At 43.8% G+C, this 13,251-nt stretch overlaps 1 protein-coding gene across 1 annotated transcript; it reads right to left on the reverse strand.

The window, feature by feature from the left end:
• Positions 1–222: 222 nt before the first annotated feature.
• Positions 223–12,794, reverse strand: LOC137916866 (AN1-type zinc finger protein 3-like; the record flags this gene model as incomplete). Its single annotated transcript, XM_068759833.1, has 9 exons — positions 223–454; positions 707–877; positions 964–1,029; positions 1,388–1,390; positions 2,905–3,078; positions 7,551–7,591; positions 8,427–8,487; positions 12,360–12,612; positions 12,720–12,794. Coding segments are annotated over 9 exons (999 nt in total), but the record flags the coding sequence as incomplete, so codon positions are not given.
• Positions 12,795–13,251: the final 457 nt, after the last annotated feature.

Raw genomic sequence — 13,251 nt, forward strand, 5'->3', positions numbered from 1 at the left:
GTGTGAACATGCTGATACTGAACGCGGCCCCCGCACAACAACTAGCGGCCCCTCTCTGGGCCCCCGATCAGCCTCGAGCAGAAGCGAGTCCGAACAGGACATTATCAGGGCGACGTCGAGCTCAGGTCCAGAATTGTCAGGTCAGATGAAGGATGTTACGATCAGGCTTCCTCTCCTCTTCCTCTACTTCCACCACCCCCCCCCCCCCCCCCATCACCCCATTTGTCATTCCTCGAGCTCTCCTTCCACAACCTCTTCCTCTTTGTAAGTGCCTCATCTCTATCAGGATGGCTGGCCAATCAGGAGCACTCCTCTCCGATGCGCTGGCACGAGCGGCCCACCTTGCGGTCCAGCTTCACCATCTTGAGGATGGCCTCCTCGCGACCACGGCCCAGATGGTCGAACAGACAGTCGTGCTGCTCGGGCAGACGGTGAAGCATGCAGAACACGTAGCCTGGGTGGAAACAGAAAATGGTTTGATGGATTCCCACTTCCTACAGAGAAACCGTTTGGCCATCACCTGGCCAAACACAGCATGGAAAACATTTTCTTACCGGTCTCACAGAACCTTTTGCGATACGTTTCATATTCAAGTTGAAGATTAAGCAATGAACGAAGCCAAAAGTGAATTATGCTGAAGAAAAGAACTGCAGCGGTCTCGTGAAGATGGAGGTCAGTGCCGTATTTGACGATGACAAAGCCTCACCACAGCGGCAGGAGCCCAGTTCCTGCTGCACCAGCTCTAACTTGGTTTGGCAGCGGTAGCAGCGCCGGCGGTTCTTCTGCTTCGGCAGCCCGCGGGCCTCCTCGCCGCCGCCCTCCTTGTCGTCCGTTCGTGGCCGTTTCTCTGGCGTTTCCTCGCTCTCAGAGCCCGATGCTGAAAATAATCAGCAGGGTTGAAAGTTAGCGCTTCAAGTGGGGCAGGATATAGAGCTACGGGCCGGAACAGGAGAACGAGCGTACCCGATTCTCGGGGGCGTTTTGTGGGGGTGCAGAGTGTGCCTTGGGCCGTTTCTGTGGACGACACGCCTGCAGGTGGAGAATAAAGAGATGCAAGACAGGATTTGTAAAGATGAGTCTCAATGAACATGGAAGACAACTTCCAAGTTAAACCGCTCAGCCAAAATGGGTGACTTCACATACATCAGGAGTCTTGGACTTTTACTGAATGGAACTTGAGGCTTGTCCTTTTTCGCTGTAGAAACAATGACTCAGGAGCCAAACAATCATTGCAATCCACCAGTGAGGACGCCATTAGACTGAAAGCATCATGAGATAACTCTCTAGATGCTTGTTCGATGACTGACTTCCCCTGCCCATGTAGAGAAGCCTGGCAGCTGCTTGTATAAAGCAACAGTTGTAGAAGTCAAACAGACTACGAGCCCACACTCTAGCACAGACATGGGCAAACCACGGCCCGCGGGCCGTATACGGCCCGTTATGCTTTTCAATACGGCACGCCGAACTTGTCCAATTACCAAAAAATTCAAAATCATAACTTTCATTTTGTCCCTGCAATACCCGTGTTTCACCAGCAGATGGCGCACTGACAACCGCGGTGGAGTGTAGCGAATTACTCTGCATTAGTTTCTTTTTCCCCATTACTCTCTGACCCCGTCTGTAGAAATGAGCGGACCGAAGAAAAGCAAAGTAGACGGTGAGGGCCGAGTGTTTAATAAAGAGCGCACAACAAGATTTCTTTTCACCGAAATCCGATCTACGGCTGCATGTCTGATATGCCAAGAAGCCGTTGCGGGTGGCTCCTGCACAGAGTCCTGCCGTCGCTTCTCTGATTTAAAGAAAATTGACGCATCACTTCAGCTGGTGTCCCGTCCCGTCACAAGACCCTGAAACCGCACCGCAGGATCTGCAGGATAAGTTCAAGTCTTTTAACCTGAATGACTTTTATGTCTCACTTAACGAAGCAACGTTTCCAAACCTCCGGAGGACGGCACAGAATATGCTGTTGTTTGGCTCGACCTACGTGTGTGAGCAGATGTCCAGCGTCATGATCAATAAATCCCGTTCTTCTAATGAAGTGCGCATTTATGCACAGCAGTGGAACAACAATGAGTGCAGCAGAAATGATTGAGATTTAGTATTTCGTGTTTTGATATGTTTTGAATGTTGAAAGTGATCATCTTTTTTCAATAAATGTTGCTTTATTTACGTGTTCAAGTAAAATTTATTAAAAACAGATGCAATCACCAGGTTTGACAGATCACAATGTCATTGCTATTTTAATCTATTTACATTTCTCCTCACACCGTTGTGCCAAAATATGTGTAAATGCTGCATCTTGCATATTCATTGAGACAAACGTACTACCTGGATTAGGGCTATTTTGCACATTTGAAAGACGCAGTTCTTCGTACACACTGTTAGTAAATCGGGTTGTACATTTATCTGTGTGTGTTTACTGTGCTATGAGGTTTGCACACGACACGCAGCGCTTTAGTATATCTAAACACTCATCCAAATGCTCCTGGCCCGGCCCCTCTGTCAAAATTTCAAACCCAATGTGGCCCGCACGTCAAAAAGTTTGCCCACCCCTGCTCTAGCAACAAACCGGGCTTTCCAGTCTGAACCAGCAGCTGATTTCACTCGGGCATTGAGTGCCAGTTGAACCATGTGTACCTTGTGTATGGTGATTCTATTTGTTGTGGCTGCTCACCAACCATCGGAGTATTGCAGTATGAAATTACTTCCTGAATTCTGCAATGCACCCATGGTTCCTTGATGGCATTGTTGAACGTTTTAGAGACTGTGCTGTCGGTACTTTGGCACCTGGCTCTCTATCCCCCTCTGTACTTCACCACTACATTTAAAGACAAAGAACATCCTTCCAATCTTCAACATGTTTCTTTTTTCTTGACGTGGAGGTCGCCGGTTGGACAACCTTACCTTCCCTTGTGTTGGGAAAGATGGGCGAAGGCTCTTCGGTTAACGGCTGCTCGGAGCTCGAGGGTGGCGCTAGGCTACTGCTCGTCTCGCTACTGAAAACTGGCGATTGGCTACTCCCAGTGATCTGGATTGGCGTGGAGGTGCAGTCCTCCCCTGGCTGCTTCTTCTGGATGTCTGTGGTCAATGACAGAAAATAATGAAGTAGGAAGAAATGCGTGTTCAGGACAGGAAATGGAGAGATACACGAAGAGAACAAACACAGAAACTCAAAACAAACGTTCTGTGTAGAGCAGAGGTGTCCATGAACCCAATCACATGATATAGGTACTCAATACAAACACATGGAACACTTAGTATGGAACCAACTTAACTTGCACACATGCATTAGGCAAATTTTGAATAAGAGCTTAAGTAATGATCCGATTCATCAAATGAAACCGTTCAGATCAATCATTCAAGTCACTCCATATGGCCTAAACGTCCTGGTTGCAACTTACCCTCATAGTTGTGCCAAAAAGAAATACATATATACACATCTTTGCATTTGGACTCTTTTTTTGTCTGCTTGGGTACCTTTAAATTGTCATGACTTGATTTCACCTCCGTCAAGATTTTCAAATAATAAATGCACCCAAGTGATTAATTTTTAAATATTCCCTCAACTTTGCCAGCTGAAAAATGATTTGGTAAAAGACCCGATCGCCTCAGACTATTGTGCTGCACTTGGAACCTCTCTGTAGGACACTGGTTGGTATTGATCCACTGTTTTATACCCTCCAGGGGACGCAAGGGAGGGCAACCCAGATTTGAGCTTTTCCTCCACATGCAGACTAACCCACTTGCGCTCAGCCTCTATACTCGTGTGCATCGAGTCTATTCCGAGCATTCGCGCCGTCTGTGAGGCTGAACTGAGGCCAGGCCTTTCTGCCATACTCACCGACAGGGCTGCAGTGCTCCCTCAACCCATCCTGCTAGAATAGTTGGAAACATTTCATGTTTATATTAAACAGTATTAATTGTTGGAATGCATGCCTCTAATCTCTAGGTCTCTACCATGGCTGGGCAGTATGCCTCCAAATCAATGCTACTGTCATTTCAAACTTAGGACTTTATAGTTTTACAGTATTGCATGTTTCTGGCATTCACTCGTTTTCTTCTGCTTTGCGGGTCACGGGAGTAGGCTGGGTACACCCTGAATGTGTCGCCAGCGCAACGTGGGGCCACGCTCAGACAGACAACCACCCACACACACACTGATACACTATGGGCAATTTACATAAAACGCATGTTTTTGGTGGTGGGAGGAAACGGGAGAACTCGGAGGAAACCCATGAACATACAAACTCAGCACGGACATGATTCAAACCTGGTACCTTCTTGTTGTGAGGTGACAGCACGAACCACTCCGCCACCGTGCTCCCCAATCAGAGCTGGTCATTTATGTGACATAGCGAGACTAAAAGTGGTAATTACATTCAAGTACCTTCCAGTACGTCATTGACATCATTACTGGTGTCAGTCCACAGCTGCTTGTGTGCCAGATTCTTTTAGAATACTCTGCGTTTAAAATGACAGTACTGTGCATCTTTACCAATGGGCCTTCAGTTGAGACTGATCCAGACCTGACAACCCTGGGAAAAAATGCACAGCCAAGCATAAACCATATTATAACTAGAAAGACAGAGACTGCAGACCCCGCCTCCAAAAGACTATTGGATCGTGTGAGACAGTAAACAGGGCTTCCGGATCAGAGGGGCCAAACCTGCTCTAGCTTGCTGCTCCGGAACGTACTACAAGACACCTTCTGGACTCTTTTTCCCATCATGCCATTCGTGTCCCTCCCTCTTAAAGTGGCAGTTTACAGCACAGGCACAATTCCAGATGTCAAAATAATTCTAGAATCTGGATCCAGATCCGGATCAACGCCATTCTCGGGGAGGACCGAGCCACGGACAGAACCTTGCTTGTGTAAAAAATTCAAGTCGATTGAGTTACTAGTTTTTGAGTTATGCGCTCGGACAGACAAACAGACAAAGGATTCTTTAACATTGCGAGATAGGGCACTTGGAGGCGAGGGTCTGCAATCTCTGATTGATCAGCTTGTTTTCAATTGAACCCTGGTTCGTTTCGTAAGCGGTGATTCAAGATTCAAGATTTATTGTCATCGTCTCAGAACAGCAACAAAATTGTGATTGGAGCATCAACACTGCATAGTCTGCCACCAGTGCATGAACCCCCAAAAATAATGCAGAGCGGAACAGAGCACGTTATATTTGATCTGGTGTGCATTTTTTATTTTTGAGAAGGTATGTGCACCTGCGCACCACTTAACAGAAATTATAAGCAAGATGTACGGCTTATTGAACCAATTATTTTTGAAATGCATTTTTTCAGTTTTAGTGGGAATAGTTTTGTTGGTCTCGCTTTTTAGCCAGCGCATCAAAGTCTGGAGTGAGTTTGGTTGTGGAGATACTCAGGATGGATCTGAGGTGTTGGTATGTTAACCTGGATCTGTGGCTGGCTTTGTTGATGTCAACTGCCAACCTCTGAGCAGTAGCCTCCCGCTCTTTTTTCGTTGACTGCTCGCTAGCATTGTTAGCATGCTTTGGGCCTATTGTAGCCATTGTATTCTTTAATAGCCTATGGGCATATCAGGTGGACAGCAGTTGATCTGTGAAAAAAATATTTAGGTGTTGATAGAATAATTTAATATTTCCATCCGCTCTTAACTGTTATTGGAAGGAACAGCCCCATCTGGTGGACAGCGATGTTATTATGATGTCACTAGTCAAGGGGCGAAGCTTAAACTTTGTAAATAAAGGCCTCGAAACAGGAAGTCGGGGGGAGAATACGATGGCAGAGGGCCAAGACGGTCCGTGTGGCCGCTAGAGAAAAGTAACTGGTGTCAAGCCTGATTTCATTACCGGTGTGTTTGGTGATTAATAACATGATAGGGATTTATCTCGATCAGGTGTCCACTTATTAAACACAACATTCTCTGTCCACTTTCCTTTTCTTAGGTCCGCTCATCTTTACAGAAGGGCAGCGGGGTCAAAGAGTAAAGCACAAGTGCGGTGTAATATGCCACACCTCAATAAAGGTCAATGTATATACAGTGCACCACCTAGTAGGAAAACGTGAGAAATGCAGGGAAAATAAAACATTAACAAGGTTTATCAAAGACATGCAGCCTAGGCTGATTGGTGACCCTAAATTGTCCGTAGGTGTGAGTGTGTGTGTGGCTGGTTGTCTGTCTCTGTGTTGCCCTGCGATGAACTGGCGGCTTGTCCAGGGTGTCCCCCGCCTCTCGCCCATTGACTGCTGGGATTGGCTCCAGCTTGGCCCGTGACCCGATAGCGGAATAAGCGGTGAGAAAATGAAAAAAGGTTTATCAATATAATTTCTTCAAATTCGCCAGGCCGGATTAAAAAACTTAATGGGCCACATATGGCCCCTGGGCCATAGTTTGTCCATGCCTGGTCGAACTCACTATTTTCTGCTCAATGGTGAAAATATAATTATGAAATTTGAGTTTTCTGCAACGTTCCTAGCATTACCTTTTCGCATTGTTAGCATTCATGACTGGAATCAGTTGGCACACCTAGCAGTCTCTGTGAGAGTAGCTCTAGATGCCAAACAGAAGCTTCAAATGAAACAGGTGGAACTGTTTCCTATTTATGTGTGATCAGTGACATCAGAGATGTACTGTACTATGTCATAAGCATACAAAAATGCAGGCCTTTCCATTAACAAATACATGCAGATTTTACTGGTCAACCATTCAAGGCAGTGAATGCGTGTCAACCACACCTCAAGCACTGCTGTTCCACGGGGTGAACACATCGAAGCAATTCAACACCATCAATACCAACTGATCGCCTGGCTGTGAACAAGACAGAAACTTGTCAACCAAATCCACCAACTAGCTGCCAATATTCTCCCATGCTTTTAATGTTATTTGCCAAGTTAAGGTTTTAAGGATAACAATTGTTTTCATTATTAAGTGATCAGCGAAATGTAACTATAAAATGTTTTCAAAATTTCCAAGACGAAGCCCAAAGCGATATCTGGCTTGTTGAAATAGTGAGATATAAAATTACAAGAACTATGTAAAATCTAGAGTTCTCCCGTCGATTTTCATCTCCATTTTGATCTCTGGCTTCTTCCTCACTGTCCTCATGTCTTTGCTGACGCTGTGGTTCAGACTCTGAAGGCTGAACGGAGGAGCTGATCGCTGCTAACAGATCACTGCCATGCTAATCAATAGCAGTGAGCTGGGTGCTGCAACTATTTGACATCACACCCAGAATGCCTAGCAAAGAAAACAACATTGGCGACCCCCAAACAGAATGGATTTTATATCTTATAAGAAATTATTACATATTTTTGTCTATGTATTTACATAGTAAAAGGTAAATTCTTGTACTTTTGAACTGATTTGTCGAAACAGTCAGGGATCACTTTAAGAGAACCGGGAAATATTTGGCATTAATGATGTGACAAAACATAACTGAAATAAGATTTATTTTCAATGATCAATTATGATCATTTAAAGAAGTCCAGAAGTCCATCTGAACCTGACAGAGGACCGGGATGCTGTAAACCTGTCACATTTGGACAGGCTGGTGGATGAGACAGAGACTTACCCGCAAAACATTTGGAGCAGAGATTCATGGTTTTACTGGACCTGATGGGATATAAAGAAAACCAATGTCATACATCTCACACATCCAGGTTTTTCCTTAACTTATTAAGACTGCTAAGCAAATGTAAAGCTTTTGATACAATTTAATGTCAAATATTTGCTTATGAAACTGCACACAATATCCAGTGGAGAAGAAGCCTCTTATTTCACCACCGAACAATTCCAGCATCCGTTTGTTGCAGACTGGCTGGACACAACATGGCTGCTTCTGTAACACTAGCACGACCTTTATCTCCCCCCTGGCTCGGATTGGACAGTAAAATCTTTCACAACGGTGAAGCTCTTTGTTTGCTGAACCTGTAACCGGGCCTTTGTGTCAATAATTTCAAGGAGGGCTGACAGGAATTTGTAGTATGGAGAAGCAAATGAGTGTTATAGGGACACTTAAGAGTAGCTCACAGAGGGTAATACGGCTGTATGGTTATTTTCCTGTCGGCTTCAGAATTGATTCAGCACTGCCAGGTTATATGCAAGCAGAGCTACTATAATCTCAAGTCCATTTTTTTGATCATTAACTATTCAAGGACAAGACCTGAACAGACAAGGCACATGTGTACCTGTTAATTTGACTTTGGAAATGATACATTATTCTAACCCCAACTGTATGATGACCATCACAGACAAGCAGAATGTGAAATGTCCTAAAATGGCCACCGTACATTGGAGATACTCAGGATTGTGTCATAACGATACAGAAAACCACCCTGTTAAATGGGTTTTCAACAAGAACACAATCTTTTCAACTTTCTGGCTCAATCTGACAGCGACCAGAGGGCACAGGGACATCACCAGACATGCTCCATGAGAACAGTGATACCCTACAGAGACTGGCCAACCGTAGGGTATCGTCTGGTCATACAGGAGCAACGCGTCCAATCCTGCAGGACAAGCTTGAACAGACCATTATGCTCCTAAAGCAATGCTAGCGCTCCAACCCAATCCACAATCCGCATTTAAACACAATGTCCAGTGAGCGTTTTGGAAGTCTCACCATTAAAGGTTGAGATCTGACATCCTTTCTTGTGATAAAGAATCACCATGTCTAACAATGATCACGCCCGTGAAAGAACTGGTGTCCATACCGACAGCAGTCAAGGAGGCCAATCACCAATATTTGAAGCTGATATTCATTTGCTGTAAAAGTGAAACTATTGGCATAAAAATTTAGAATACAAACTCCGAAAACTTAATTTCATTTAAATTCCTTGAAGCAAACGTTTCTTGAAGATATTTTTTTTTTATCTTGGGCAATAATCAACAAGATCGTAAAGAGGGAGAGAATGATCAGTACAGGCTGACCAGACAGAGAGACAGAGACAGGAAGGATGTTCAGCATGTTAGAGTGATGAAGAGTAGAGACAGGAAGGATGTTCAGCATGTTAGAGTGATGAAGAGTAGAGACAGGAAGGATGTTCAGCATGTTAGAGTGATGAAGAGTAGAGACAGGAAGGATGTTCAGCATGTTAGAGTGATGAAGAGTAGAGACAGGAAGGATGTTCAGCATGTTAGAGTGATGAAGAGTAGAGACAGGAAGGATGTTCAGCATGTTAGTGATGAAGAGTAGAGACAGGAAGGATGTTCAGCATGTTAGAGTGATGAAGAGTAGAGACAGGAAGGATGTTCAGCATGTTAGAGTGATGAAGAGTAGAGACAGGAAGGATGTCCAGCATGTTAGAGTGATGAAGAGTAGAGACAGGAAGGATGTTCAGCATGTTAGAGTGATGAAGAATAGAGACAGGAAGGATGTTCAGCATGTTAGAGTGATGAAGAGTAGAGACAGGAAGGATGTTCAGCATGTTAGAGTGATGAAGAGTAGAGACAGGAAGGATGTTCAGCATGTTAGTGATGAAGAGTAGAGACAGGAAGGATGTCCAGCATGTTAGAGTGATGAAGAGTAGAGACAGGAAGGATGTTCAGCATGTTAGTGATGAAGAGTAGAGACAAGAAGGATGTTCAGCATGTTAGAGTGATGAAGAGTAGAGACAGGAAGGATGTTCAGCATGTTAGAGTGATGAAGAGTAGAGACAGGAAGGATGTTCAGCATGTTAGAGTGATGAAGAGTAGAGACAGGAAGGATGTTCAGCATGTTAGAGTGATGAAGAGTAGAGACAGGAAGGATGTTCAGCATGTTAGAGTGATGAAGAGTAGAGACAGGAAGGATGTTCAGCATGTTAGTGATGAAGAGTAGAGACAGGAAGGATGTTCAGCATGTTAGAGTGATGAAGAGTCGAGACAGGAAGGATGTTCAGCATGTTAGTGATGAAGAGTAGAGACAGGAAGGATGTTCAGCATGTTAGAGTGATGAAGAGTAGAGACAGGAAGGATGTTCAGCATGTTAGAGTGATGAAGAGTAGAGACAGGAAGGATGTTCAGCATGTTAGTGATGAAGAGCAGAGACAGGAAGGATGTTCAGCATGTTAGAGTGATGAAGAGTAGAGCCAGGAAGGATGTTCAGCATGTTAGAGTGATGAAGAGTAGAGACAGGAAGGATGTTCAGCATGTTAGTGATGAAGAGTTTCACATCTTACCATCTGATTCACAAAATCATTTCCGTTATCTCCCTCTGGCCAGACTAGTTCTAAAGATCTTCACTTATTTTTAAGGTAAACATTGTCATAATGATTCCTTCGGGAAACCCATACGCGTGAACCCGCACGCGCGCAACCATTCATGCGCGCCCAGCACGGCGAAATCTCATACACGTGAACCCGCACGCGCGTAACCTAATTCGCGCGACCAGCGCGGGTTAAAGCAACCGCAGTACTTTAACACAAGTTTGTCTTACCTTCTTTAAAATGTGCGCAGGATCGCTGTTCGGCCTCGTCAAACCACCCATCGGCGAACCGGAAGAGGAAGGCTGGCCAGTGAAGAAGTTGCTCCACTGGACGTTAGATTCGCTCCGTCGGAGCGCGTGCACGTTCAGCTTCCTCACGCGGCTCGAAGACGTCGGTTATATTGAGCGCCGGCACTTCGAAGGACCAACTTATGTCGGGGTTTTTCCCTGACACACTGTGTAAGAAATAATTAAACGCACACAAAATGAATCGGGCAGACAAGCTTCGATACTTTGCCGGTAAGGAGGACCTTGCTCGCCCAGCGGCTGCAACCAAGAGACCCCTCAGCCCTTTTATTAACACGGTGAACGTAGGTGTTTCCCAGGTATTTACGTAGATCCCTACCCCCTTCGATGAAACTAGAGACAAAAGGAATTTTTCCTAGAGAAACCCCCGTGGCTTCCTCCATCTTAAAAACTCTACAATGAGACAATGAAAATAAAACAATAACTCTGACAAATGTCTAGCTAGTTTACTGGATGATGCTAGCGGGGTCAGACTCTATAGGCGCATAGTGGTCTATCGTTGTTGTCAAAACTAATTTAATACCAAATCATGTGCATTCTGTAAAATTAGCTACTAATGTTAAACATACAATATATCAAATGTTTATTACCGTAAATGTCTAGCTAGTTTACTGGATGATGCTACCGGGGTCAGACTCTATAGGCGCATAGTGGTCTAGCGTTGTTGTCAAAACTAATTTAATACCAAATCATGTGCATTCTGTAAAATTAGCTACTAATGTTAAACATACAATATATCAAATGTTTATTACCGTAAATGTCTAGCTAGTTTACTGGATGATGCTGCTGGGGTCAGACTCTATAGGTGCATAGTGGTCTAGCGTTGTTGTCAAAACTAATTTAAGACCAAATCATGTGCATTCTGTAAAATTAGCTACTAATGTTAAACATACAATATATCAAATGTTTATTACCGTAAATGTCTAGCTAGTTTACTGGATGATGCTAGCGGGGTCAGACTCTATAGGCGCATAGTGGTCTATCGTTGTTGTCAAAACTAATTTAATACCAAATCATGTGCATTCTGTAAAATTAGCTACTAATGTTAAACATACAATATATCAAATGTTTATTACCGTAAATGTCTAGCTAGTTTACTGGATGATGCTACCGGGGTCAGACTCTATAGGCGCATAGTGGTCTAGCGTTGTTGTCAAAACTAATTTAATACCAAATCATGTGCATTCTGTAAAATTAGCTACTAATGTTAAACATACAATATATCAAATGTTTATTACCGTAAATGTCTAGCTAGTTTACTGGATGATGCTACCGGGGTCAGACTCTATAGGCGCATAGTGGTCTAGCGTTGTTGTCAAAACTAATTTAATACCAAATCATGTGCATTCTGTGTGCACCGATCCGTCTGTCGATCTCCCGCTCCATCCTTCCCTCACTCGTGAACAAGACCCCGAGGTACTTGAACTCCTCCACTTGTATATCATTAATATCATTAATGATATTCATATATGTAAATACACTGATCATGTTTAATGATTACTCACACTAATTATTAACAAAGTTTTAACAAGGTAGGGGACAGATTTGACTAGAAGTCTTTTATTTTATACAAACTCTTGAGAAACCATGGAAATAAACATTCCACAAAGAATGGGACTATCAATTATTATTTTTTCTAATCTTGTGTTGTTTCAACAGGTAAAAAAAAAATATAAAAACTAATTTAAACAGCAGGTCTCCCATCCCCAGTCAGAACTGCTGCTGCCTGATGATTCCAGAACGGACTGAGAATCCTCTTGAGCTGCTTCTAGCAGGAATAAATTTATTCCCGGTTTCCTTTTGGTCTCTGCAAACGAAAAGGTCATTAGAACTCCCACCATCCTCCAAATGCTCAGCTGTCATTCAGGAGTAGAAGTGACTGTTTCTCACCATTAGTGCCTTGGTCCTCGTCGATGGAAGCCTTTGTCATGCATTCAGGGTCTTCTGCTGAAGACTCTGGCGTCTTCGATTTGGATGATCTGCAGTAGTTTTGGTGGGGTTTATCAGTCGGCATGATGAAAGTAGAAATGACCATCTCTGGTATAATCCTCATCACAGGGTCCATCACCAACATCCTCTTCAGCACATCAGTGCACAGGTTCCTGTCACTCCTTTCATTTTCACTGTCTTCCTCCAGGTTCACCTAGTTCAGGAAGAAACGGTTAAAGCCACCATCAGTCACTCATTCTTATGATCCATAAGAACATCATCGTTCATCATTTAAAAAAACAAGGAACTTTTATCCCTTACTTTATTCAGATCATCCAGACAATTCAGCTCCTGACCTGTGGGATAAAGACCTGGCCTGGGATCCTCCTCAAGCATCTGAAGAAGAAGAAGAAGATGAAGAACTTTAGGAGGAAATGCTTTCTGAAGGAAAGTGTTTGTGTTTATGTTACACACGTAAAGACAGAGGCACAGCCTTTAGTGTAACTGGTGAATCTTTAATGCTGTAAATGCAACAAAAGTATATTAGTAGAGGCGCTATCTGCCTCGCGCCGTCACCTCGCTTCCACTGCGCACTAACTGCGCATGCGTGTGTTAAACAGTCTAGCAGCTAACAGTTATCTATCACTGTTACAATCATTGAGGTATCACATTACATATACCGTATAACAGGAATCATGTTTTAAAACAATTAAACTACCGAACATAGTTCGGTAGAGACACCCGTCGATTGCAGAGGCTACGGTAGCTGCTAACAGCGGGCGCTAACGGTACTTAGCATTCACTTTTAATACAGAACAACGATCTTACAACGCAAGATAATTATATACAAAAT

This window comes from Brachionichthys hirsutus, unplaced genomic scaffold, assembly GCF_040956055.1.
Source record: "Brachionichthys hirsutus isolate HB-005 unplaced genomic scaffold, CSIRO-AGI_Bhir_v1 contig_383, whole genome shotgun sequence".
NCBI classification, from domain to species: domain Eukaryota; kingdom Metazoa; phylum Chordata; class Actinopteri; order Lophiiformes; family Brachionichthyidae; genus Brachionichthys; species Brachionichthys hirsutus.